Source organism: Eleginops maclovinus, chromosome 12 (assembly GCF_036324505.1).
Source record: "Eleginops maclovinus isolate JMC-PN-2008 ecotype Puerto Natales chromosome 12, JC_Emac_rtc_rv5, whole genome shotgun sequence".
Taxonomy (NCBI): Eukaryota; Metazoa; Chordata; class Actinopteri; order Perciformes; family Eleginopidae; genus Eleginops; species Eleginops maclovinus.
Genome location: NC_086360.1, coordinates 25,831,247 through 25,855,735, shown reverse-complemented (window position 1 = coordinate 25,855,735; position 24,489 = coordinate 25,831,247). Strand labels below are relative to the sequence as shown.

General features: G+C 40.7%; 1 protein-coding gene across 2 annotated transcripts in view; it reads left to right on the top strand.

Annotated features, from left to right (window-relative positions):
* Positions 1 to 24,489, top strand: part of sema4c (sema domain, immunoglobulin domain (Ig), transmembrane domain (TM) and short cytoplasmic domain, (semaphorin) 4C) — a 100,443-nt gene that overhangs the window by 55,562 nt on the left and 20,392 nt on the right. For both annotated transcript variants that reach the window (XM_063897872.1, XM_063897871.1), the window contains 6 exons: positions 9,081 to 9,235; positions 16,457 to 16,519; positions 19,455 to 19,553; positions 19,906 to 20,002; positions 20,895 to 21,014; positions 23,945 to 24,096. In XM_063897872.1, coding sequence (XP_063753942.1) covers positions 9,081 to 9,235; positions 16,457 to 16,519; positions 19,455 to 19,553; positions 19,906 to 20,002; positions 20,895 to 21,014; positions 23,945 to 24,096 — 686 coding nt within the window. The remainder of the gene's footprint in view (positions 1 to 9,080; positions 9,236 to 16,456; positions 16,520 to 19,454; positions 19,554 to 19,905; positions 20,003 to 20,894; positions 21,015 to 23,944; positions 24,097 to 24,489) is intronic.

The following is a 24,489-nucleotide window of genomic DNA, read 5'->3' as shown; positions in this document are numbered from 1 at the left end:
TTCAAAGCAAAAGGACGTGTTTTCGCCAAATGATTTAGATCATTAATAACATTTGATGCAGGGATTACGTACCTGTAGATATTGATCATTATTATAGCATGTCAACTTTTCCGTGAAGCCACTGAGAATTGCGTCATTTAGTTTATCATGGGTACATTTTACCTTTTGTCTTAGATTACTTGTAAACCTTCATACTCGTATAAACACTTCGGTCTGTCTTTGTCATATTTTGCCTTTCTTTTCAAACAGTATTAAACCCTAAAATTAGCTACTGTTTAAATCAAGATGTAGTTATGAATCAAGAATGAATTCAAATCAAAATCAGGACCCCAAAAATTGAAATGGTTTTGATACTTTACCAATGGCGATATCTGGAGAAACACAACAGTTATTGGTTGAACACTGGGAGCACTGGCTTTGTGTAAGCCGTACTACATTATTTTGTGTCTCTTTGATGTTGTTTACAGTATGTTCTATCATTATATGCTGGGTTTCAGTGTCTTGTTCCATCGTCTTCACAGATTTGTAGCTCCTTGAAGAATAATTCCCCCTTCTTCTTCTGAGTCACAACATACTTGTAATTTTTGTCAAATCCAGTGCCAAGCAGCACCCATTGAGCTCCACAGGCACCCGTCTATCTCTCTTTGTGTGTGTGTGTGTGTGTGTGTGTGTGGGTGTGTGTGTGTGTGTATGTGTGTGTCATCACCACAACATGGTACAGAAAAGGCCTCTCTCTCCCCAGCTGGCTCCCAGTCATACATGCTGAACCATGACGCTGGAATGGAAAAAGCTCACTTGTGGCGTCAGCCAGCTCTCCATTTGTTCCGCTTGTTGAGGACAGCAATGGCGACCCCCCACTGAGGCAGGCTGTTTCAACCCCCCCCCCCACCACTTTCATCTACCAATTCCCCCCCCCTTAAAAAACATCCCCCCATCAGGCTCACTTGTTCCATTGCTGTGTTAATCCACTTTTCCCACTTCCTCTCCTCCCACTCTCCCATCCCTTCATCTCGCTCGCCCTGATTCTGCTGAATTGTGTCGCTCTATTGGCATGACTATTTGTGAAATATTGCAACTGTGGAGCTGCACAGTACACACAAATGCTCCATAACCGGCAAACAGGGGCTTACGCTTTGTGAGGGACGCCTAATTATTCGGCTTAGAATATATACGTTCATCATCGTGCACGCTATTGTTCTTCACGGTCGCAAGCGTGTTAAATACGTCGACTCATTGTGTTGAACAATCCTACAAATCTCCTTTATTCTTAATGTACAACAGGAGATGATGCATAGCTCACTCCACAGCTGACTGGAGGTATTTGTGCAGATGTGGCTTGTATATCTTTTCCCTTTCTTGTCTCTGTCTGTATCCATGCTCCCATTCTGTCGCACACCTGACTCTCCTGTGAACTTGTCATCTTCTCGGCACACAAAGCCCCACGTTGGATTGTGTGTGTGGTTTTTTTTTATTGCTTCAAAGAGGGTACCTGCTCTTACGAGGGTCTGCTGTGTTAGTGTGGGCGCTGCGCAGCCTCCTCGGTCTGTCTGTCTGTCTGTGCCTCTCTGTCTGCTTCAAAGCGCTCCCTAAAATAGGGCTTTAATCATAGTTTGCTGTGTGAGTGGCTCGGCGGTTGGAAGCTATAAGCAGAGGCTGGGTGTATTTATAGCCACCAGGGAGAGGGAGGCTGGAGCTGCAAACGCTGGAAGGCTGATGGAGGCAGATTACAGAGGCCAGGCCCGGATCGAGACCTCTGCAGCCGGCCGTGAAGCAACAGGCGCTCCTCCTCCTCCTCCTCTGCCTCCTCCTCCTCCTCCTCACATGGGAGTTGTGTTTGCTCTGGCGCAGTTTGATTTAGGCTGGGCTGGATTGAGACGCTGTGACGTGACCCTGAGATACCCTACAATGGAGTGTGGACTTTGAAGGATTCAGAGATGATATGTTGTCACTCTGCACCACAGGGGTGCTCAAAGAAATGCAGTGTTCGTCCATGTATGCTACACGGGAAAACACAAAACAGAAAGAGTGCATTCCTGCAATTCAAAAACAACAAGAAATGCCTTAAGTAAGAAGGATAGGATGCTAGATAAGTGACTAAGGTCTCATTAGAGCCAAAACAAAGCTGTAACTTCTTATTTTTCCATCAGTTTTTTCTTGATTTAAGTAAAAAGATATTTAAACTATAACTTTTGTTTTGAAATTGGAACGATTTCTAGCTGCTACAAAGAGAACAATGTTTTGAAATGAGCAGAAAAACACTGATTTCAAGCACATGTATAAGCCAAATATACTCAGAACAAGCTATCACTGTTTGAATATCAATGAAATATTCATTTATTCAGTTATGAATGTAAACTACTTCCTTAGCCAATATTTATAGCTTTTTTCAACACTCAAATGCATCTCTTTAACTCGTTTGTAAATGAATCAATATATCATAAAGAATAATAACAAGTGCACTGATGAGCGTATAGATTTTAAATGAAATAAATACCTGTCCCTGTTTGTACGCTAAAGCTCCACCATTGCACTTTTTCATCAGATATGTGAATCTTCTTTCTGACTTGAACAGAATTTGGAGAGTGAAACGAAAACACACTCACATGATACCCTTACCATGGAGCTCCACTAGCAAACAGCTACCAGTATTATTAGAGTTGTTGACTGCTTTGCAAAGAATCACATGCAATCACAGCTGGGTTCCATACCTCCAGGCTGCCTTGGGTTCCAGATCATTTTTGTACATTATGCAATCGTCTCGCATAGCCTGGAAGCTAGTCTATGACAGCGAGTCCATCATGTTCTGTCCCCGGCGCTGCCTTTAAAGAAGCTCAACACGCTCAATACATAAGCTGCTGAAGCAATACCTGACTGATCGTTTCCCTGGAAATATCTGTCGCTGTGTGTTTCGAGTCATGGTGCGTTTATGCACGATAAGAATATTAGAATTTACTGTTTCAAGCGATTCTTACATTGTTATTCATTGTAGTTATCCCTGACCTTTTGAACTCAACTCACGCTATCACAAAAAGTACATTTCATCGTCTTTCATATCTTTGTCAGCTGGTTAAAGTGGTAAGGTTTCATCTTGGCAAGATGGTTTCAAAAATGGTTAAATACTAGATTCCTATTGGTCGATTTCAGAGGTTATTAATGCACCGTTGCCAAGGAGAACAGACTGTTGCTAAGGGACTATGTGCAGTCATTTTAATCCATAGAAAAAAGACTGGTTACCCTAAAAACACAGTCTTTCATTTAATTTATTGCTAAAATGCTTTGTAATTAGACGTCATTTTTAGAAAATACTCATGGTTTATGGATTCTCAGAGCACATATTTGCAAAAACAGTACAACAAATAAACCATCCTCCATCCTAGCCTTTTGGACATGTTGTTCTGAATCCCCAGCATCTCTTAACTCTAACGTATATTTGGTTTTCTGCCATTTAAAACCCACCGCTCACGTCCACAGCCTGTCTCACTCTCTTTGTCTGGTTGTGTTACCCTCTTGTATCTCTGCCTCTTGTCACACTCGGTGAAGAGGTGCTGTAGTGCCCCGATTCCTCATCGTTTCTGTTTCCAGTGGCTGTGACCTCGCTCAGACCCTCTGAGTTTCTCTCCTCCCTTTCTCTCCCGGCTTTTCTATTTGCCTTTTCTTGTTTGTCCTCCTCATCTGTTGGACTCATTACGTCTCTGCTTATGTTCTCGGTTTTCTTCTGCTCCTTACAAACTGGTGTCTATAAGCATCAAAGGCCTTGTAATTTGGCTCAAACCGCCCTTACACACACACACACACACACACACACACACACACACACACACACACACACACACACACAACTCCGAAGGTCCTTCAATTGATGGAAAAGTCTCAAAACAACTTGAGTTTAAACGTTTTTCGAATGTCTGACATGTTGTAAATATAGAGCAGATATTTTTCAGACCACAGTGGAATGACAAGGTTCTCTGTGTGCTGCATTGCTGCATATTTACTACAACCTTAATATGTTTAATATGTTTCAATTCTGCTTTAGAATTCATGGCTCACTTTAATTCGGTTATTATTAGACAGGCTGTTTGCATACAATGTTCGTAGCTACTCCTACGAATATTATGTAAATCCAACAGAATAAATGTGTAGGATATTGTGAACAAAGAATTATAAAGACTCCATGCAGAAAGGAGGTTAGGTGGGTCTTAGATCAGCAGACTGTTGGTGTCCAATTGATCGTTTGTCACGTAACTTAAGTACTTTTGTTTTGCCCTAACTATTGCCTTTTCCTAAAGTATTTGTGTTGCCATAACACAACACAAATGTTTGCTGCGTAGACAGAAGTTCTAGCAAAGGCAGTGTGTATAACAAGGGGAAATTGACACATGTTGCTGGTCATACATAGGAGAGCCCACGAAAAATGGAGGGAACTTTGGGATTCTAGCCTTTGCAGACCATTTACATGCACACAAGCCTACTGTATGACAACCTACAGCAAAGGGAAAACCCCAAAAAGCATAATAGGGCCTCTTTAAAACAAGGGATTAGCTCTCTTACTTTAGTTCTCCTTATGCTCCACAGCTGTACAAACGTCAGACTTCTCTAAAAACCGCAGATGGAGTTAATAAACATACATTTGAACTCACACTGACTATCAAAAAGCACACTTGTTCACTTGCACATAAATAGTCATGAACCACAGGTGTGCATGGTCTTGTGTCTGTAATAGAGAAACCCACACTTAGGTTACAACACACACAAACACACACACACACACACACTCGGCAGGTGGCCTCAGGGCTGCCACAGTGTGGTGGCAGATGGTAAGTGCCGGTGCCCGTATCGCCTCTTAATGACAGAGCCGCTGATCACTTCAAACAAGCCACTCGGAGAGAAAGTTTCCCTCTGTTGGTGAGAGACGTTCGAGTCGCTGAGCAGGTACCCTGGAGAACCATTCAGGACTGTGTGTGTGTGCGTGCGTGCGTGTGTGTGTGTGTGTGCAAATGCAATGTGTGTTTTAGCTTACCCATAAACTTGTGTATTCTGTGTGTTCAGACGTGCACCGATTTGTGTGTAGCCAAGTACCTCAGCACGGTGTGTGTGTGTGTGTGTGTGTGTGTGTGTGTGTGTGTGTGTGTGTGTGTGTGTGTGTGTGTGTGTGTGTGTGTGTGTGTGTGTGTGTGTGTGTGTGTGTGTGTGAGCTCTGGAGTTTTCTTGCCTGGTTGTGTGGAACACAGCAGATGTGCTCACTTCTCCCCTGGGGATGCCATCCCTCTCTCTCTCTCACTCACTCTCATCAAGCTCCCTCATCCGTGCATACCCTCCGATGTTTATACACGGCTGCTCCTCACATAATAAGCGGACTAGCTCAGTACTCATCCCCCTTCCTTCCTTCCTTTGCTTACTTATTCCCTCCTGTCCTCTTTTTCTCTCCTTACGTTCTTCATTACTTCTCACATGACACATTTCACAGACTGCGTCATGTGTGTAGCACGTAACGCATTCAAACACACATCACTCCTTCATTGGACTCCTTTGTTTACTTCAGTAACATAATGACATCACTGTGTAACACTCGCGCTTCTATTGGCTAGCACTCCACATTGTACGTGATAGGCTGAAGGGGCGGGACATCTCTAAGCGGTTGACCAATCACAACAGAGCCGGTCAGCTAACCAATCAGAGCAGACTGGGCTCTGGTTTCAGACAGAGGGTGAAAAGAGGAGCTGCAGCACAGACAGTATGAGAAACATAAAGAGCTGTTTGAACACTAAAGCATGGAGACATGTCAGAGTAGAGACACAGAGCACAAATATCAACCTGACATTTTCCAGAATAGGGCCTCTTTAAAACACGTTAACAAGCTAAAAGTGCAGAAATAAAAAAGGGTTGAGAATATTGTTTATATGATATTTATGCAGCTCTATCAAGGTAATCTGACTGCTGTTGGCCATGGCTGACAAGTTGTGCAGTTAGGCTCAACTTGCTAAATGTGAAATAAAAAGCTCAATTACTTATTCATTCAATTTGGCAGTCCGGCCGACAGAAAATTCAGTTATTAGTCTTCAATAAAACACTGTCGAGAAAGAAATTAGATTGGAAAAACAAATAGACATTTATTTTCGCCTTGGCTTTGGGAAATTGACTGCATAATATATCCCCAGTGTTTTGGTTTGTCTTGATTATAGCGCCATCTTTGGTCGGGATGTTTTGAAAGCAATGATGGTTTTCTGAACCAAAATAAATGGCATCACATCGCTTGCAGGTGTTGAAAGGTAGTTGAAGCAAATGCAACAAAAGATTTGCTTTGGGTTGAAGGACTTTAATTAAAGTTCAGTAACAAGCTCACTTTATAACCTTTCACGTGTCTCTCGTACAGACACACAAACAGATCCCTCATTGAGTCTGCTCCATGTATATATGTCTATTTAGTCCCAACTAGGCCACAGCATCACATGAGCAGTTAGTCACACCATAAATCACCAGTTCCTGCCGATCCCTCCCTGGATTTCTGCTGCTATTTTCAGTCGGGGAAACGGCAAAAGAGGTGGAAATATTCATGCTTTAGAAAAACAAGGAATATTCTTGTGCAGTTATGAGATCGCATTATGTGCCATTGTCTCCTCGGCCCAGATAAAGTAAGAAAGAGGGAAGAAGAGGAGGAGAAGGAGAACAAGGTGACACTACAAGCGACACAAGTGTGGATAATGAAAACTAAACACCATCCGTTCCCTCTGTGTTCTTTCTCATCAGCTCTGCACCACTAGTTGTCTGTATGCTAGTCAGGGGATTTGAAGGGTGTGTGTGTGTGTGTGTGTGTGTGTGTGTCCTGCATTTGTGTGTGTGTGGGAGTGAATAGCAAAGCAGTGGGTGCATCTTTTTAAAATTTTGATGAAAAAAGTAATCTCTGGTTTTCAACAAGCCCTGCAGATTGGACCGTGGAGGGAACATTTTGTGATCATCTTTTTTTTGGAGATTGTTCGTGTCGGTCTGCAAGCTACAAAACAAGAAAAACAACCCGATAAAAACAAGGGCACTCCCTAAACAAATTAGACAAACCTGATATCAATCACATGGATTCAGCCGTTTGGTCAGAGGATCAATAACTGGGTTTACAAGGAGGCTAATATTCTTTTAATAGTCTGAGTGATACACTAATCAGCCCCATTTAGGCTTTTATTCAAATGCAATCGTTAACGGGATGTGCGGAACAGATTAAAAAAAAATCACACCAGCAGATTTAAACCATTCTTTCTTATGCATTCTGTCCACGTCGCGTCTCATTTTCCATTTGCAATAAGGTCAGCCTCTAAATCCCTCTATTGTTGTGTAAAGGTGCCCATACAGTCCAGATTGAGCTGCTCTCTCCTTAATGATGCATGTAGGAGACCTTTAACAATCTCCAGTCCAATTAAGGCAAAACACAATTTAGGCTGTTTTCCGAAACGGATCCTCCTAATTTAAAAATTACCATTCTTAATTGGATTTCTATCGAAGAATGGAAACAAAGTCCTGGCTTTATCTCAAACCTCCTTTTAGAACTCAAAGCACTCGGCGATCGAAGCTGCGAAGTTTGCTTTATTATTTAAAAGATTGTGATTGTGCAGATGCTGGATTATGCTCCCATCTGTATTCATAAATAACCTTTAAAGCTCCAGATACTGCAGTTAGATTTAAAAAAGAAAACTGGTGTCTGTTGCTGCACACGTCACTGCACTCCTCATCAAAACAAGGGGCTGGGAGGGCAAGTGCAATATTGCTTTCGTGTTTATTTGCACAGCTTTTTGTGTAAATAGACGACCACCTTATCTCACTTCTGACATGCAGATCTGGAACATTTCAGCCCGCCTTCTTCTGCCAGTTGTTAGTAAACACGGAGCTTGGGAAGCTTTCTGTTCTGCAGGAATCATCAAATAAGATCTTGAAGCTGTACCGTGGGCAGTCCCAACAAACTCATTAAGACATAATTAGTTCGAGAGCTCTAAAGAAAAAGTCCTGTTTCTTTTTTACCTTCGGTCACGTTGGGTTGACATTTTCATTATTTCTTATTTCGTTGTTTGGTTTCTCATCGAGTATAAATCATCAATTGTTGAACATGTTACTTTACTGTACCCGTAAAAGACATATACTGTAAGCAGAGGTTTTAATTGTCCCAAACTTAATTAGTTTGCCACGCTAAATGTATGTAGTTTGTTCACAATCTGCAGAAATAGAAGATGCATAATCATATAGTGGCTTGCTTGCAAAAACGTCAACCTGCATAAACTGATTTTTTATTCTGGCCACAAGGGGGCAGTGTGACAGGTTGTAAACCTTCAAATGTGTACATGTTGGCATCCCTGGCATTTCCTTTCACTCCTGTGTATGTTCACCTGGCAAATATACATACTCCACCGACTCCTGGAGGACATATCTGCCGTTTTATCTACTAAATGCTTTATTTACAAGCTAGCTTTCCTATTCAGCTTTGTAGTCCAGGGTCGGGGCATGGGTTTCTTTTAAAGCTTTTTCATTGAAATATAGCTGCATGCTGCTTGGATACTGATGAGAGTTTAGACTGAACAAAAATGAAAAATTGTGTTTCAGAAAATGCTAAAAAGGGCTGAGAAGAACTGTTGCTTCACTGCAACTACGTAATGCCTCATTTCCATATTTAAACACAGCATTTCAGGGTTTTTCTGTCTTTTTTTGGTATATTTTACAGTTGTTTTGAAGCCGTAGTTTCTCACCTTGTGTCAATTTTGAATTACTGTACATGGTGTTGGATTGGAGCTCTCATAGGTAGTGGATCTGAAAGCTGTGTAAGACGACACACTGGTCCTAATTAAAAAAAGCAACGCTGTGTGTGCGCGTGTATGTATGACGCGCTGTGTACCGACCGAGCAGAAAGGGTGACATTAAGCTAAAGGTGGCGGTGGAGTGCGCGAGGCACGCTGGTGCGAATAAGCCCAGACATCAACCAATTCCAACAAGTGTGAAATGTTCTTCTCAGCTTTGATTCTGTCATCTGTCAACAGATCAGTGGGGAGGAAACCAAGGTACTTTGCAGCAAGTATATAATCAGTGATGTGACGGTGTTTTCTCTCCAGATGTGTTGGACAGCATGGCGAGGTTCAGAGTTCAGGGAGTTTTCAACTACAGCATGCTGACGCTGTCCGACAACGAGAGGGTTTTGTACGTCGGAGCGCGGGAGACGCTGTTCGCCCTCGACCCAAACAACATCAACAAACAGCTCCGGCCTCAGGTAACACACAGCATCTGTTATTTATTCTCATGGTTTGCACATACATGTACGTTGCTCAACACACATAAAACACCACAATTTAAGTCGAACAAAACAAGAAAACATGCGTTATTGATGCCTTAAATCGGAAATAATATAAAGTGTATATATATTATATAAAAAATAATAATAATGTTAAATAATGAAAAGATAAAATACATTTAAAATAATCAAATAAAATACATATAAAAAATACAGAAATTAGAGAAAAATAATACAATTCATAGTTTTTGTTCAAGTAAAATAGGTGAAAATATAATATTTAATGAAGTATTAGGGTGCTGCCGAGGCAAAGGTATACTCAAGACTTGTTTGGTACAGATCTTCTCCAAACCATTTTACTATATGATTTAATGATAATGTGAATCATGTTTCCAGAATGGTCCGTCCCTCAAATCATATCGCAATTGCAATATCTCTCAAAATAATCCAGTTATTGTTTCCAAATTGTACAGCCTTAATTAGTTGCGTTTACTAAAGTTCAGGAAGAAATGGAAGCACTTCATCTAAACGGTGTTATCCTCAGCACTGGCCGACTGACTGTCACTGCAGGCGCCCACACAATCTGAAAGGCTTTTGTAGAAATGTGAGAAATGAAAATGATAACACTTACGATTCAATATCACAGAGCATCGTGATGGACGGTCCGGGGAACAAAAAAAGCACTGCGGAGATGAACACACATTTCAAATACTTCATTTAAACAGAGCAAAATCAATTATGATATTAACAGTGATGGGAAAGTTTCAGCTAAAGGAGGGATAACAAACTTCTTCTGCCACACTTTGTCTTCACTGCCTTTGAAGTCATCGACTGGCCTTATTTTATTCCGTTTTTTGCCCTCAGTTTTTAACCCAAGGACATTTGAGAACACACACAGAAACGTTTTTGGGCGGTAAATCAAAGAAGGGTAATAGAGCCGTAATAAAGTCGCCTGAGTCACACTAGTTGTTGGATCTTTTATTAGTCTGGCCTGAGCTTCTTTTATTAAATCTTCAGGCCTTGAACAAGCTTATAATGGATATCTGTCAAGCAATGTAATGCCTTTTCAAAATGTGTTAAAGTGCAATCCCTAAAGCTAAAAGCTGAGAAGAAGAATAAAATGTATTGACTGCTGCTGTCAGCTAAGAGCTCTCCATGTCAACCTTTCCAGAGCAGAAAAACTGATTTCTCTTTTCAATGGCCAACATGAATTCTCTGAGTTGAATACAAATATTAAATGTAAGAAAAAGGGAAGTTTAAATGAAACACAGTCAACAAGTTCAAACATAAAGTCAGTGTTGGAGCTATATTTAGATTTGTATTACTTAATAGTTAATAGTATTTTTCTCGCTTAGTGATTTTAATGAAGCTGTATTTGGGCTCTGGGGGAGTGGGTCACCTGGTGTAATTGTTTATACTGCTGACAGGTGGTGGTGGTGGTGGTGGTGGGAGTAGAGCACCAGTATGGCATATGGTTTTTACCATGGCAAGCACGATGAGGCCACAGGAAAGGCACAGGGAAAGAGTGTGAATGTCAGGGTTTTGGTGACAGGAACTCAAGCGCAGAGTGAACAAAGGAGGCAAGTATGGGGGTGAAACAAAAAGTGAGCTTTATTAAAAGTAACGCTGGTAACAAAAAGGCCGGGTCACATAAATACACCAAAAAAAAGGAAAAACAACCAGCTACCAACCAGGGACACGACACACGGAGCAAGAGCAACAGGAAACATTGACGACAACCGGACAAGGAACAAGAGGGGAACAGGGACTAAATACACAAGGGTAATCACAAGACAAGACACAGCTGGAGAGGAGAAGAGAAACACAGGGGCAACAGGTGAACACAGTAACACAATCAGGCACAGGAGGGCAAACACAGGAAGTAACACCAGACAGGAGACAAGAAAACTAACGAACCCCATAACCATGACAGTTAAACCTTTGTTTGTTGCATTTTGTTATAAGAATAAAATGCACAAAAAGGACTCTTTCCTGCACTGGGATCATTAAACCCTGCGTAAGATCGCTAACTGTCAGGGTTGGGGAAACAGGACCCAAGTGCAGTAATCAAGGGGAAGCAGGTAAGGGTCAAAAACAAAAAGCAGAGCTTTATTCAAAAGCTATTGACGACAACACGAAGCAAGGAGAACACAGGACATGAAAAACACTTAGCTCCAGACATGAAGGGCGGCAGGAACAGGCAGGTAACATGGAAGGGATCAGGGAAGAAATGACGACGACCGAACAACAGACAAAAGGGAAACAGGGACTAAATACACATGGGTAATCACAAGACAAGACACAGCTGGAGAGGGGAGGAGAAACACAGGGGCAACAGGTGAACACAATGACACAATCAGGCACAGGAGGGAAACGCAGACAGGAAGTGAAGCTTAACGAGTGACACAAGAGGGGAAACCCTTTCAAAATAAAACACAACACAAGGACATGACAGACACGAAACAAGGATCATGACACTAACTGGTGTGGGTGTTTTATTGGAGTTGCATTTCTGGTTGATTTCTTTATGATTTTGGCCCGCTACAGTCAATATTGTTGGAAAAAAAGGAAAGAGAAGTGTACTTGAAGAGGAAGATAACTTAACCTTAGTAAAAAGGAGTCTTTTTTGCCAACACTAGCTTGTCTTTTAAAATACTTTAGTTTATACTAGAGAGTTTAAATCACTGGCTATAACACATGCACTGAATATGTGCACAAAATCATTCAAAAGAAGGCCTTAATTGTTGTTCAAATGTCTTAAAGGAACTTCCAAAATGCTAGTACCTGCAAAATTGAGGTTTATGAATCTTTTGTTTGACATTGCATTTAAAAAATAGCAGTTTTTTGAGACAATTTCTTACAGTTCTGCTGCAATTTAGCAAATGTCTTTGGCATTAAACATGTCTTTTCTTGATGGTTCACATAAAGGAATGGATCGTTATTTATTTTCATCATTGTAGTTAATGTCATGCAGATCAGGAAAGCAGAACAATTGCAGTTATTGTCCTGTGTATCATTTCTAGTGGCATTACAATCTTAAAAAGGTGCAAATCTAACATCTCTTTTAAGCTCCATTTGATTATTTAATACCCATAATATAAACTATTGATGTATCATTACGTGTAGTGTTTTGGATTTATATAACAACCTTTAACTGAAGTTTTCTCCATACATTACATACTTCATCTGAGCCATTAAACCATGAATCTGACTCAGAGTAGCGACAAAAACAAGGTCTTAAAATGTAACGACTCACCGTTAATCAGGGAATGGATTCTTTATATGATTTCATGAGTTCAGATGTCTTCCAATACTTTATCTTAAGTTATGTATGCTATCTCTTGCTAAAAGCCTTCTACAGTTATGGTGTGAGTGCGCTGCCAAATATTAAAATGCGTGGCTATTGGCTCCCATATTTCACTTCTGTCAGCACAAACATTGTTGGACATATACACACACACACACACACACGCCAACTTCCACAGGGCCTGTTCCTCACACTTTACGATCCACTTATTCAATCATATTTCTTCTTGTTTTAATCTGTGTGTCTTATTTTTTACCTTGATCCCTCTGTGGTAACCCTATTCGTTTAAAAGCGCTCTGAAAAATACCCTTCACTTGACCTGATACACACATTTACACACACACATGCACACACACACACACACACACACACACACACATACAGACACGTAGAGATGACAAAGCCTCCGAGACTCAAATCTGGTTTTGCTTTGCTCCTTTTATAATTAGTCCATATTGCAATCAATACAATTACAGCAGTCCAATGTAAGTGTGAGCAGCCTGCAGCAGGGAGGGAATTGTTATACGATATAGAGCTTTAATGAGCAGTCATTACACACACACACACACACACACACACACACACACACACACACACAAACTCACACAGTGGATTGAGTGAGTGTAATGCGTCTTACAGTAATAATAAGACCACCTGTTGTCAGCCTCCAGTGTGCAGTGTACAGAGAAAGAGCCAATACAGACAAATGACAGAAATGAGCAAAGACGAGAGAACAGTCCATCTCCTCTGTCACTCTCCCCCCTCCTCCCCCCTTAATTTCCTCACTGCTGTCATCCTTCATTACCTTCATGTCCGACTTTCTTCCATATTCGCATATTTTCCGGGGATTTTCGACTGTTTTTAAAGACACGCAGCTCCTGCTCGTGTCTGAAGCTCTGCCTCCTACATTATTTACTCACTTTCTTTCCCCATGATGATTGTTTTTCATTCTTTCACTTATTAGTTTTGCTCAGTCATCCCGTGCGGTGTACCTCAGACACCGCTGATCCAATTTTTACTAAATTTGCGACGGTAATTCACCTTGCTTCGTCATTTAAAAAAATACTAAATGCTGAAAATGTTGTTCTAATTTGGTTCACATTATCTTGCTCTAAGCGTTGGAGTAGGGACTGAGAACGTTTATGTGAGTTCTGCATTTTAAAGGTTACTTAACGGGGCCGTATTGTGCTTTGTGGGGTATTCTTTCCTGAGATATAGGTTTTTGTGCGTGTAAATGGTTCGCAAAGGCTAAAATCCCAAAGTTGGGCTCCTTTCTTTACTTCCAGAACGTAGTGACATCAATATGTAACACTCACGCTTCTATTGGCTAGCACTCCAACACATTGTACATGATAGGCTAAGGGGCGGGACATATGTAAGCGGTTGACCAATCACAGACAGAGCCATCCAGCTAACCAATCAGAGCAGACTGGGCTCTGGTTTCAGACAGAGGGTGAAAAGAGGAGCAGCAGCACAGGCAGTATGAGAAAAATAAAGAGCTTTTTGATCATTAAAGCATGGAGACATGTCCCAGAGGTACAAAATAAAAAAATGCACCTGAAAATGAGCAGAATATGGTCCCTTTATAAGTAAAAATATACTTAAAGTGCAAAAGGTAAAATATTCATCATGCAGAACGGCCCATTTCAGAATAATATCATTATGCTTACTGATGCGTTATGACAATATTTGATTGTTTGTTGAAGCTTGTGTATCTGAGGCTAATTTAAATATGTTACATACTGCTGTGTAGCTTGTCAATTTACTGGGTATAACTTGAGTCTAATTTATGTGTTGATTTTAAATCTTCTCAATAATCAAAATTGCCAATAAACAAACATGGTCAAGTAAAAAATACAATAAAGCAGAAGTATTAAGTAGCCTGAAGTGAAAATACGTAAGTAAAGTACAACTAAAAGTACCTTAAAACCTTTATTAAGTAGAGTAGATGTACTTAGTTACTTTTCCACAACTGCTTGCTCTATTCACTTTTCACGACCATCTGCAGGTTTAATTTGAACCAGAACTTGTGAACCTTTTTTTACTCAACAGCTAATGGACTGAGCGTGGTCTGCACTACTTGCTCAGACACTGAAGGAGAAAACACGTCCGATATTAGCAGGCGCCTTTTAATATGCAGAAACAAGAATAGTCACGTTACAGCACAAAGGCTTCATTTTCTTCAGGTTAGACATTATTTTGAACTGTACTCTACAATCCTACGTCTCGCAGACACTCTAACATGTATCTATAGACACTAATGGGGGGGGGGGGAGCTATTTGTGTGTGGTGTGAGGTACGGGATGTTCATGGCATTGTCTTTCTAGGCTTTTAGACTTTAATTCTGCCACTGCTGGATATTTTTTTTGGTACATAACAGATCTGTGTCGAGCAAATGAGGAGTGAATTTTCTTCGTCAGACACTGGCTGGTGATGAATGAGAGTCCCTCAGGAACAAATTAGAAGTCACAAAAGAAACTTCTGGTGTTGCCACGCTTTGTTTTATCCCGTCTTCCAATAAAAGAATCCAGTGCATTAGTTAAAACTACACATCCTGCAGGTGATCTGTCACTACTACCGATCGCTATCATTAATCCAGGTATTAAATATTAAGGTATAACTTTATCACGGTGAGAATGAAATGTGGACATTCAGAGGGAGAGTTTGACTCACCGCTGAAATATTATCGTAATGAAAGGCCTTATAATATATAACAGTCCATATTAATCATCCGGTTTTTAAAGCGTGGTATATGACCCATTGTTTGATTGCTGTTGGTTTAAGCGCAGTCGAGTAAATCAGAGTTTAATACTGCATGTGCAGCGGCGCTCTGCCTATAATGACCAGTGTAATTATTTCTAATGATGTGGAAACCTCTTAGTAAACACACTTCATATTTTAGACCACTGTGCAGGGAGCAAAGTTCAGCCATGTGTCAAACGGCCATTAAAGAAAGAGCGGCAGCTACTGTGAACTGCACTAAAAGCAATGGTTAGGGGAAGCATGGACAGAAGGGAAGGTATTTTTTTATAATTTGCTTCCTCCGTACAACAGAAATGCTCCTTTTCACTGCTCTGTCTGTAGTACGGAAGCCCTAAATGGCCATATTTCACTCGTATTTCCTGCGGTTTCCTGGGAAATGAAGTGAATTCTAGTTGTTTGCTTAAGATCTAGAGTTATTTATTTCCTTATCTCCAAAAAACAAATTTCCTGAGAGCTTTAGTGGCGAACCTTTCTCAGGATAATGACTTAAATTCAAACCCACGAGTAAACAATGATTTATAAATAAAACAGATGTGTAATTTTAGAGGTGATAACGTAAACAACTGGTTATCGCTCATGTGATATTCTTGGGAAAAGAGTGGTTATAGATTGTGCAAACCGTGGCCTTTTAGGGCCAGCGTACAAGGTAGTTTTCACTTAAAGTCACAATCATTTTATTTGTTTTCTTGCCAACAGGAGTTATTTATGTTGTTGTCTTCAAATAACAAAAGTCTTGAGAGCTTGGGAAATTAAAAATGACGAGAAAATATCGTAAATATCCCGTTTTTTGGGCGGAAAACAACATTTGTAATTTTAGAGAGAATAACATAAATAGCTTGTGGTCTCAAATGTTGTTTATATGTTATCATTGGAAAAAAGTGGTATTCAAAATGATTTTTAACCATGGCTTTGGTTCAAGGTGAAGTATAACCTTGTCCTCCAAAACATTTACCTCCTTTTTATGGAGCAAAAAGAGTTGATCTGTTCTAATGAGGGCTCATTAATGTGCTGTCATACCTTGGACTGCCGCCAAACTAGGAGTATGTTGTGGTTAATTTAAGTAGAAAATAATAAATAGGCAAAAGCCGACAGCACCATTCCTAATCACATCTGCGTTTCTCTTTCCCCAGATCGAGTGGCCGGCTCCGCAGGATAAGAAGAGGGAGTGCGTCGCCAAGGGGAAGAACAACCAGGTAACGTGCATTCTGTCGGGATTACCTGCTTTTCTCAAGGCCACCGTGGCAGGAGAATTCACGCCATTAGTTTATACACTTCACTTTTGCTCCATTACATTTTGTCAAGTCAGTCTGAGGGGTTTCTAACTGGAAGGCTTCCAGTCATTACATTAGCCCACAGCGTCGTCTTCCAGGCAGCATCAGCAACTTTTAAGGTGGGCTGATCCGGGAAGTGTTTTGTCTTGAGCTACAAAAAACAAAACAGGGGAAAAGTCCTGCAGCAGAGAGGATCTGATAAGGGATAAAAGATGCTGAGGCTTTATATTTGGCAGACGGACATGAGAGTGGTTTTAATATTCTCCTCTAACTCTCAGCAGGAAACTATTCCTTTTAAAATATTCATTAGCTTCTCATAATGAAAAGAATACTTCATCAGATGAAACATTTTTGAGGATTTGCTTTTTCCAAATATTTAATGAAGATATCAAACAGAGGAGAAGCTCTCTGTCATTCAGTGTTAACTCACACATTGTCCAAATCCAGTTTCAATTACTAATTAAATGTAATCATTAACCTAATCTGAGTATGAAAAATATAAAAATAATGTCACCTGATTACTTTCTGAAATAAATATAAATAAGATGTTTATTACTTAATCGATTTAGTGAGAAAACCGAAGATATTTAGTATCAGAAATGATCTATTTATAGGAAAACCTGCCTTTCATTAGCATATTCAGGCCTTTACACCAACACTGAAACACAAGAACATGCTCCCTTTTAGTTTAACACACACAGCTAAGCTCACACACACTATTTTATGAACATATAGGTTCACCTGCTGAATTAAAAACAGAACAAATGAACCAAAGAAACCATAAAGCAGATTCAGGCAGTAGGCGTATAGATTCACACTTATTAGCCTACAGAACAGAACAGCCGATCCTTTCACCCCAAACACTATATGCTCCTTTTTACTAACACATTATCCTGCTAGTAACCCCCGAGTTTTAGTTCCAGTAATCAGATTACATTGTTTCTCATGTAACTGAAAGGGAATACACTCCCTTGCCTCTAAGCCCCGGCTCCTCGCTGCTTACGGGGCATAAAGTACATCTGCAAGGAGTCTCGGTTAATATTTTATAGAAACACACAGACCTTTAAGAGATGAAGCTTCTCTCTTTGCACAACGGTAACCTTTGATGTGGTTTCAAAACAGAAGGGGAAACAGTTCAGTGGAGTGCAGTAGTAGTACTTTTTTAACTAAAATTGAAGAAAAACGTCTCATAAATTCTCATTTTTTGGGGTGAGTCTGGTTTATTAAAGTAGAGCATTGAGTCCCTGTGATCAGGATAGTTGTGTGTGTTTAATCAAAAGTGCTGGCAATAGTGCATTTATTCTGAAAGCTACTTGACTGATATATCTTTGAGTCCTTACACATGTCATATTTACAACATAAATTCACTATCCATGAATAAGCATGTGGTGTTTACACTGCCCGTGGAGACACTCAATGATTAGTGTTTTTATTTAATGCAGTCGCCTGAAAGAGGACCGTCTGCCAGATGCATCTCGTCCCCGATTATCCTCGCTGATTACAGGAGCTGTAAAGATGGATAAAAAAAAATATCATATTGCTCTTATAACAGCCGTGAGATGCAGATATTGTTTTGCTGCTGCAGCGGCAACATCAAGTGGATGCACTGAATTATTCATTCCTCTAGCATCATGTGTGAGCATCTGTTTCCAATTGCATTCAAAGAGCTTTATTGTTCATCACTGCGCAGACATTAAAGGGCACTGCCCATGAAACGCCGCATATATTACACTGTTAATTACCCACCAATCTTTTGAATGGAAACATCCTGTCCCCTTTTTAGATGCAGTGTAAAGGTTATTTAGATAATGTGGTTACATCATCTATTAAGTGATGTGCTCTCCTTCTGAGACCCAGAACATTATTGCCGTCCTCTGCGGAGGACATGACACTCAAGTCTTGATTTTAAACACCATGCAGGCACTTCATCTGAGTCCTAGTGTAGTGGGAGAGGTACACCCTGGTGTCTCAAGTGATGCAACACACACACACACACACAAGGCACATGTACTGTCTTTGGAAAATGGGGAGCAGCAAACACATTTTACTGCATTGAAGAAAGGGACTTAAATGATGAAATGTATAAATATATGTTGTTTATGTTCTTCATAAGGATGTCTTTTATTAATGTTGAGTCTTAATTACATTAAATTAACTATTTAGATTTGAATGTAAGCATTTCAAACACACATGTCTAACCCTGTTCCGTTGCATGGTAGTCATCTTCTTATTTTCCATATTTCAGGAGTGAGAGAACATTTTATTAAAAATATTGAGGGGGAGTCAGACATGCTTTCAGGAGATAATTTGGAAGATATAATAAAGCTATTTTATTTCTACCAAAGTGTGCCTTCAAATGTACTTTTTCATGGAAGAAATTGACCCACTAGATGCAATAAAACCTAAGAAATGACATTAATAAATCATAGTGTTTGTTTGTTTTATCCCAATCCTTAAAAGTGATGATGAAAAAATGTAAATATTTCATACTTTCTTTCTTTCGGGGCTTCAGAGATTATAACAATTAACGTTCACAAAATAAATGACTGTTTTCGGCTGCCAAATGTTCAGTGTCTCTTAAGATTTCTGCACCATTTGTTCACCCACATATATAAGAGTGGTGCTGCCGAGAGATCCTCTCAGTCGCTCACTGACTCCACACATTTTAAAAGTTAATCATGAGTAACGCGGTCGAGTCTCAAGGTTATGAAGATTCAAAAGCAGTTGCATTGAAGCTTTAGAGTTAAGCTAAATCTCAGAGGTGTGTGTGAGCATACAGAGTCTCCATGGTGCAATAGGATTCACCTCAACAGAGGACAAACAGCAGCTTTCTAACAATTCCTCCTCGCTTCCACAGACCGAGTGCTTCAACTACATCCGCTTCCTGCAGAGCTACAACCACACACACCTCTACACCTGCGGCACCTACGCCTTCCAGCCCAAATGCACCTATGTGGTAAGTTTGCGTGTGTGTGTGTGTGTGTTTCCCTAGACAGAGTTATTTTGGTCATGTGCTGACAGGTGTCAACTTTAATCTGACCACAGGCGAAGAAGACTGTGTGATAAAATGAAAGAAGAAATGTAATAGAAAATAATGTCCCATGCTGGGTTATCTGAATGTGTGAATGCTACTGCGTGTGTGTGCATACATGTGACACTGATGCGACAGGACAACATGACGTGGGGTGAAGCCATAGTCATTTTAACGGACACACAGGGCTTGCAGCTGTGTCATGTGGGTCATAACGCACACTGACCAAGAAAAACAAACCCCTGATTTTCTTTTGTGTGTGTGTGTGTGTTTGCAGAATGCGGACTATTTTACCCTCAACTCTGCATCCCTGGAGGATGGGAAGGGTAAATGCCCATATGACCCCGCCAAAGGGCACACTGGCCTTATAGTGGGTGAGTAATAAGCGCGTACTGCACTTAAAATAGGTTTTAAAGGGGACATATAATGCAAATGTGCAGGTTCATACATGTAAATGAGGCTTTCAAAAATAATATGTTTACATGCTTTATTTGTCTCACACTGTCTATCTGAGTATACCTGTATTCATCCTCCGTCTGAAGCGCTCCCTTTTAGCGCCTATCTCTTTAATCTTCTCTCCTAAAAATGCTTAATCTGGTGCTAATGCTTAAAATTGCATGGCCATGGGTTGAGATACTCAGGTGACGGCTGGTATTTTGTAATGAGCCTTTATGTGACATAGAAAAGGATGCCGATTGTGAATAGCTTGATAAATCCCATGTGTTCTGATCCAAGCACGCCACTTGGTTGCCTTGTTTTGGGTTAAAAGGCAGATATCAAAATGTATGCACACAATCACTGAGAAAGTGTTTGTTTTTGATATTATATGTACCCTTTAAGTGTAACAATCATTCAACCCAACAAGCATGATAAGTCCTTAGCTGGAAATGCATTCACATCAATATATCAAGCCCAAACACACAGTCAGCGCTTGTTGTTCCATCTCAGCAGTGTGTGTACACTAAAGTGAACTGCGCCATGTTTTTACAGCTCTAACGGAGGCATTAAATGTCCATCAAATATCAACAAACTGCTCCTGCAGCATTTCCCATCTGTTTTGCAGCCTGTACGACTGCACTGAGAGTCCAGGAGTCCAATTTAACTTTGCATGTTGCATTCACTGCACTGAACAGCCCTTTCTGAACATACACACATCCATTCTCCGTCTCCTTTTGTGACTCCCTGCTGAACTAATGTCCTACTCTCAGGCCTGGACAAGTGTGGCCCACATAACAGAATTTAACTAAAGCTTGCATTTTGCTACAGATAAGGAGCTGTACTCGGCAACGCTCAACAACTTCCTGGGTACGGAGCCAGTCATTCTGAGGAACCTGGGCCAACAGCACTACAGCATGAAGAGCGAATACTTGCCTGCGTGGCTCAATGGTGAGTGCAAAAGCGGACATTAGAAAGACCAAGAGAAAGAAACCTGCCAACAAATTAGAGAGGGGAAGGAAGGGATGGAGAAAAAAAAGGTTGTTTGCATAGTACAAACCCCCTCTTAGCATTGCGTCAAAGCTTTATTCTAGCATGAATTACAGCAATAATGATGGCCCGTTTTCTGCTCATGATTCCTTGTCGTTTTTGAAACAATGGATCTAATTTCACACCAAAGTTAACAACAACAGGCTTTTCATTTTCAGCAGTTTATCAGCTTTTATCAGCTTATTTGAACAGTCTCCAGCTAACGTTTTTAATCTTTCCAGCTGGCTCTTGTTAAAGCGAATGTAGAAGGGTCCTAAATCTTAGCTACACACATGATATAATGCTAAAAGCTGCGTTTCCAATACAACAAGTCTGAATCCCCAGCAGTTAATTGTGCTCGGCGGAGCATGGAAACTGAGAGAAGCATTGTTCTTGGATTGTTGATTAGTTTTAATAGCCCTAGTATTAACGTTCATTCCTAAAAACAGAAAATGATTTCATCTTTATTTTGTATGCTTACTGTAAAAACACATACTTGGAAAGTCAGCACAGAGATTAAAGCTACGCCTTTGTGTTTTAAAGCTTTATGGGTCATTTATGCCAAAAAGGACTAAACAGTGAATTCGGCAAAATGTTACACTTTTTTATGGAAGCATGAAGCTAACAATAGGCTCCTAGTGGTAATGCATTACGGGTAATATGAAATGGATGAAACTTGCTGCATCCTGGTGGGCACCATCTAATGTATTTATATTTAGTTTATTAGAAATGACATATTTAGCAATCTGAAAATAAGGTATCTAGTGCATGCATAAACATTTGTGTATGTTAGCTTAAATTGTTGACAGTTTGATTAACATTTAAGCCAGTATTTGTCAAGTTATTTTCTTCCTGATAGAATCGGAGGATGAAACCCTCTTTATTAGTCACATACATGCACACAGCAGAGCACACACAGTGAAATTGGTCCTCTGCATTTAACCCATCCTAGTACTAGGAGCAGTGGGCAGCTATCGTGCAGCGCCTGGGGAGCAATGGGGAGGGGGGGATTGGAGGTGTCCGGTGCCTTGCTCAAGGGCACCACAGCAGGGCCTAGGAGGTGAACTGGGACCTCTCCAAGTAGCAGTCCACTTTCCATATTTCAAGTCTGTTCGGGGGCTTGAACCGGCAACCCTACGATTCCCAGTCCAAGCCCCTACTGACTGAGCCACTGCTGATTTGTCCGTCTAAAAGGACATTTTACAGTAAGGATATTAAGATGATATATGTGGCTTTTGAAAAATGGGACAAGTATTCACTTTGGTGATTAGTTGGCGACAAATGTGCAACAAATTGTGTTCACGTTGCGTTCTCCCATTGGAATAAATACTGTAGTTACCATAACATTTGTAGCTTACTTTAAGGCAGATGGACACACAGTTTGACCATGAAACTACAGTATCATTGTCACTGCACAAGTCTTTTCTAAAATTATAGAAGAAAAGTAGATTTGAGGAAGAAAATCTGTTCATCCATACAAAGCGTAGTGACTATTAGTACAAATATTCCTCATCAGTTCAGGTTCAAGACTTTATTTTTTTCCATTGCGACTCTGACAAATTAAATATGTACTCCGATAAAATGAATTGAATTCGAGTATGATAACGGCGGCTTCTTTTTAACAGTTTCATTAAGAAAAGAAAGAGCCAGAAACATGCAAAAGAACAAGAGAAATAGAGAAATGAGTAGCAGGAAATGAGGCGCAAGACTCGGTTAAAGCGAAGGATCGTTATCTATTTTCGGGGAGGGAGGATGACTGAGATACCTCGAGAGAAATGAGGGGGAGAGAAGAGGATGAAGTCACAGCAGGAAAAATGGCTGATGAAAGAACAGACATTAGGATTGGCGATGAAAAGATAGAGCGAGAGGTGAAGGGAATGGAGAATGGAGGCGGAGTGAGGGAGGAACATACAGATGAGGCCGAGGGTTGGATCGATGTGTCCGTTTATTATTCATGGAGCTTTTATTAAAAACTAGACCTATGAGACTAGCCTCACCTTAATTTAAGCAGCTTCTCCAACATAAAAGCATTTAATTGGCCTGGGTTTCAGTTGAGAGTTGTAATGTCCCATGGTGGCTTAAAATACAGCTTTAGAGGCTTTCATACGGAAGCAGAATGGGTTCATCCTGGGAAACGTTGAATCTTTGTAACACAATGCTTTACAGTGAATCGAAAAGCCCCCTGCAGCTGGAAACGTGAAATATCTCCTCTTTTTTTAAAACATATCTTTTTTTTAAATCTAATGTGAAGGTTGTATCTCTGTACAGAAAATGGTTGAATCTAAAGCCCCCTGCAGCTCGAGTCCGGAAAAATGTCTCCATCCGTCTTTTTTCTTCTATAAAAACATATCATTCCAAATGTAATGAAGGCTGGATATATTAAGAGAATCTGAGACGAAGTGAGAAACACAAAATGGACCACTAATAGGGAGCACTGGAGAGATGGAGGGTGAGAAATGACTCGAGGAGAGATGATGCGAAGGAGAGAGTGATGATGGAATATAGACAGAGGGGTGTGAAGGGGCGGCACGGAATGAGATGGAGGTGTCAAGTGTGTGTGTGTGTGTGTGTGTGTGTGTGTGTGTGTGTGTGTGTGTGTGTGTGTGTGTGTGTGTGTGTGTGTGTGTGTGTGTGTGTGTGTGTGTGTGTGTGTGTGTGTGTGTGTGTGTGTGTGTGTGTGTGTGTGTGTGTGTGTGTGTGTGTGTGTGTGAGATGTGATTCAGTCCAAATGCACCTGCAGGCTGAGTCTATCTATTCGTTCACTTGTGATGTATGTTTTTACTGTAAATACACGTTCTCACACCACTGCTCTTTGTGTGTGTGTGTGTGTGTGTGTGTGTGTGTGTGTGTAGAGCCGGACTTTGTGGGTTCGGCCCTGGTGAGGGAGAGCAGCGGCAGTAACGATGGAGACGACGACAAGATCTACTTCTTCTTCAGCGAGCGGGCGATGGAGCTGGACTGCGACACGGAGCTCAACGTGGCCAGAGTGGCCCGTGTCTGCAAGGTAATAACAGCTGATCAGAACGGATTCAATTAGGAATCTATTAAAAAAAGAGTCCTATTCCTGGCCCTTTTCTCACTGGATAAAACAAAAACAAACATCTGGATTTGAGCAATGAGTGACACCAGTTGACAACTCCAATGTTAGCCTCTTTTCTGGCATGTGACACAGGTAATAGTGAGTATACTGTACAATCAAAACAAGTTTGGACTGCAAAACTGTTTTATGCTTGCTTGGCTGGAAATCAATGAGTTGCTGTTTTCCTCCAGACGATTTGGCAGCTGTTTCCGAGCTCTTAATATACCATGAGACAGCATCGCTAACACTTACGGCTTCACCAGATGAGACGCCCATATAAGGAGGCAACTGGTAGAGTTGTTTACCAGCTTTATATGT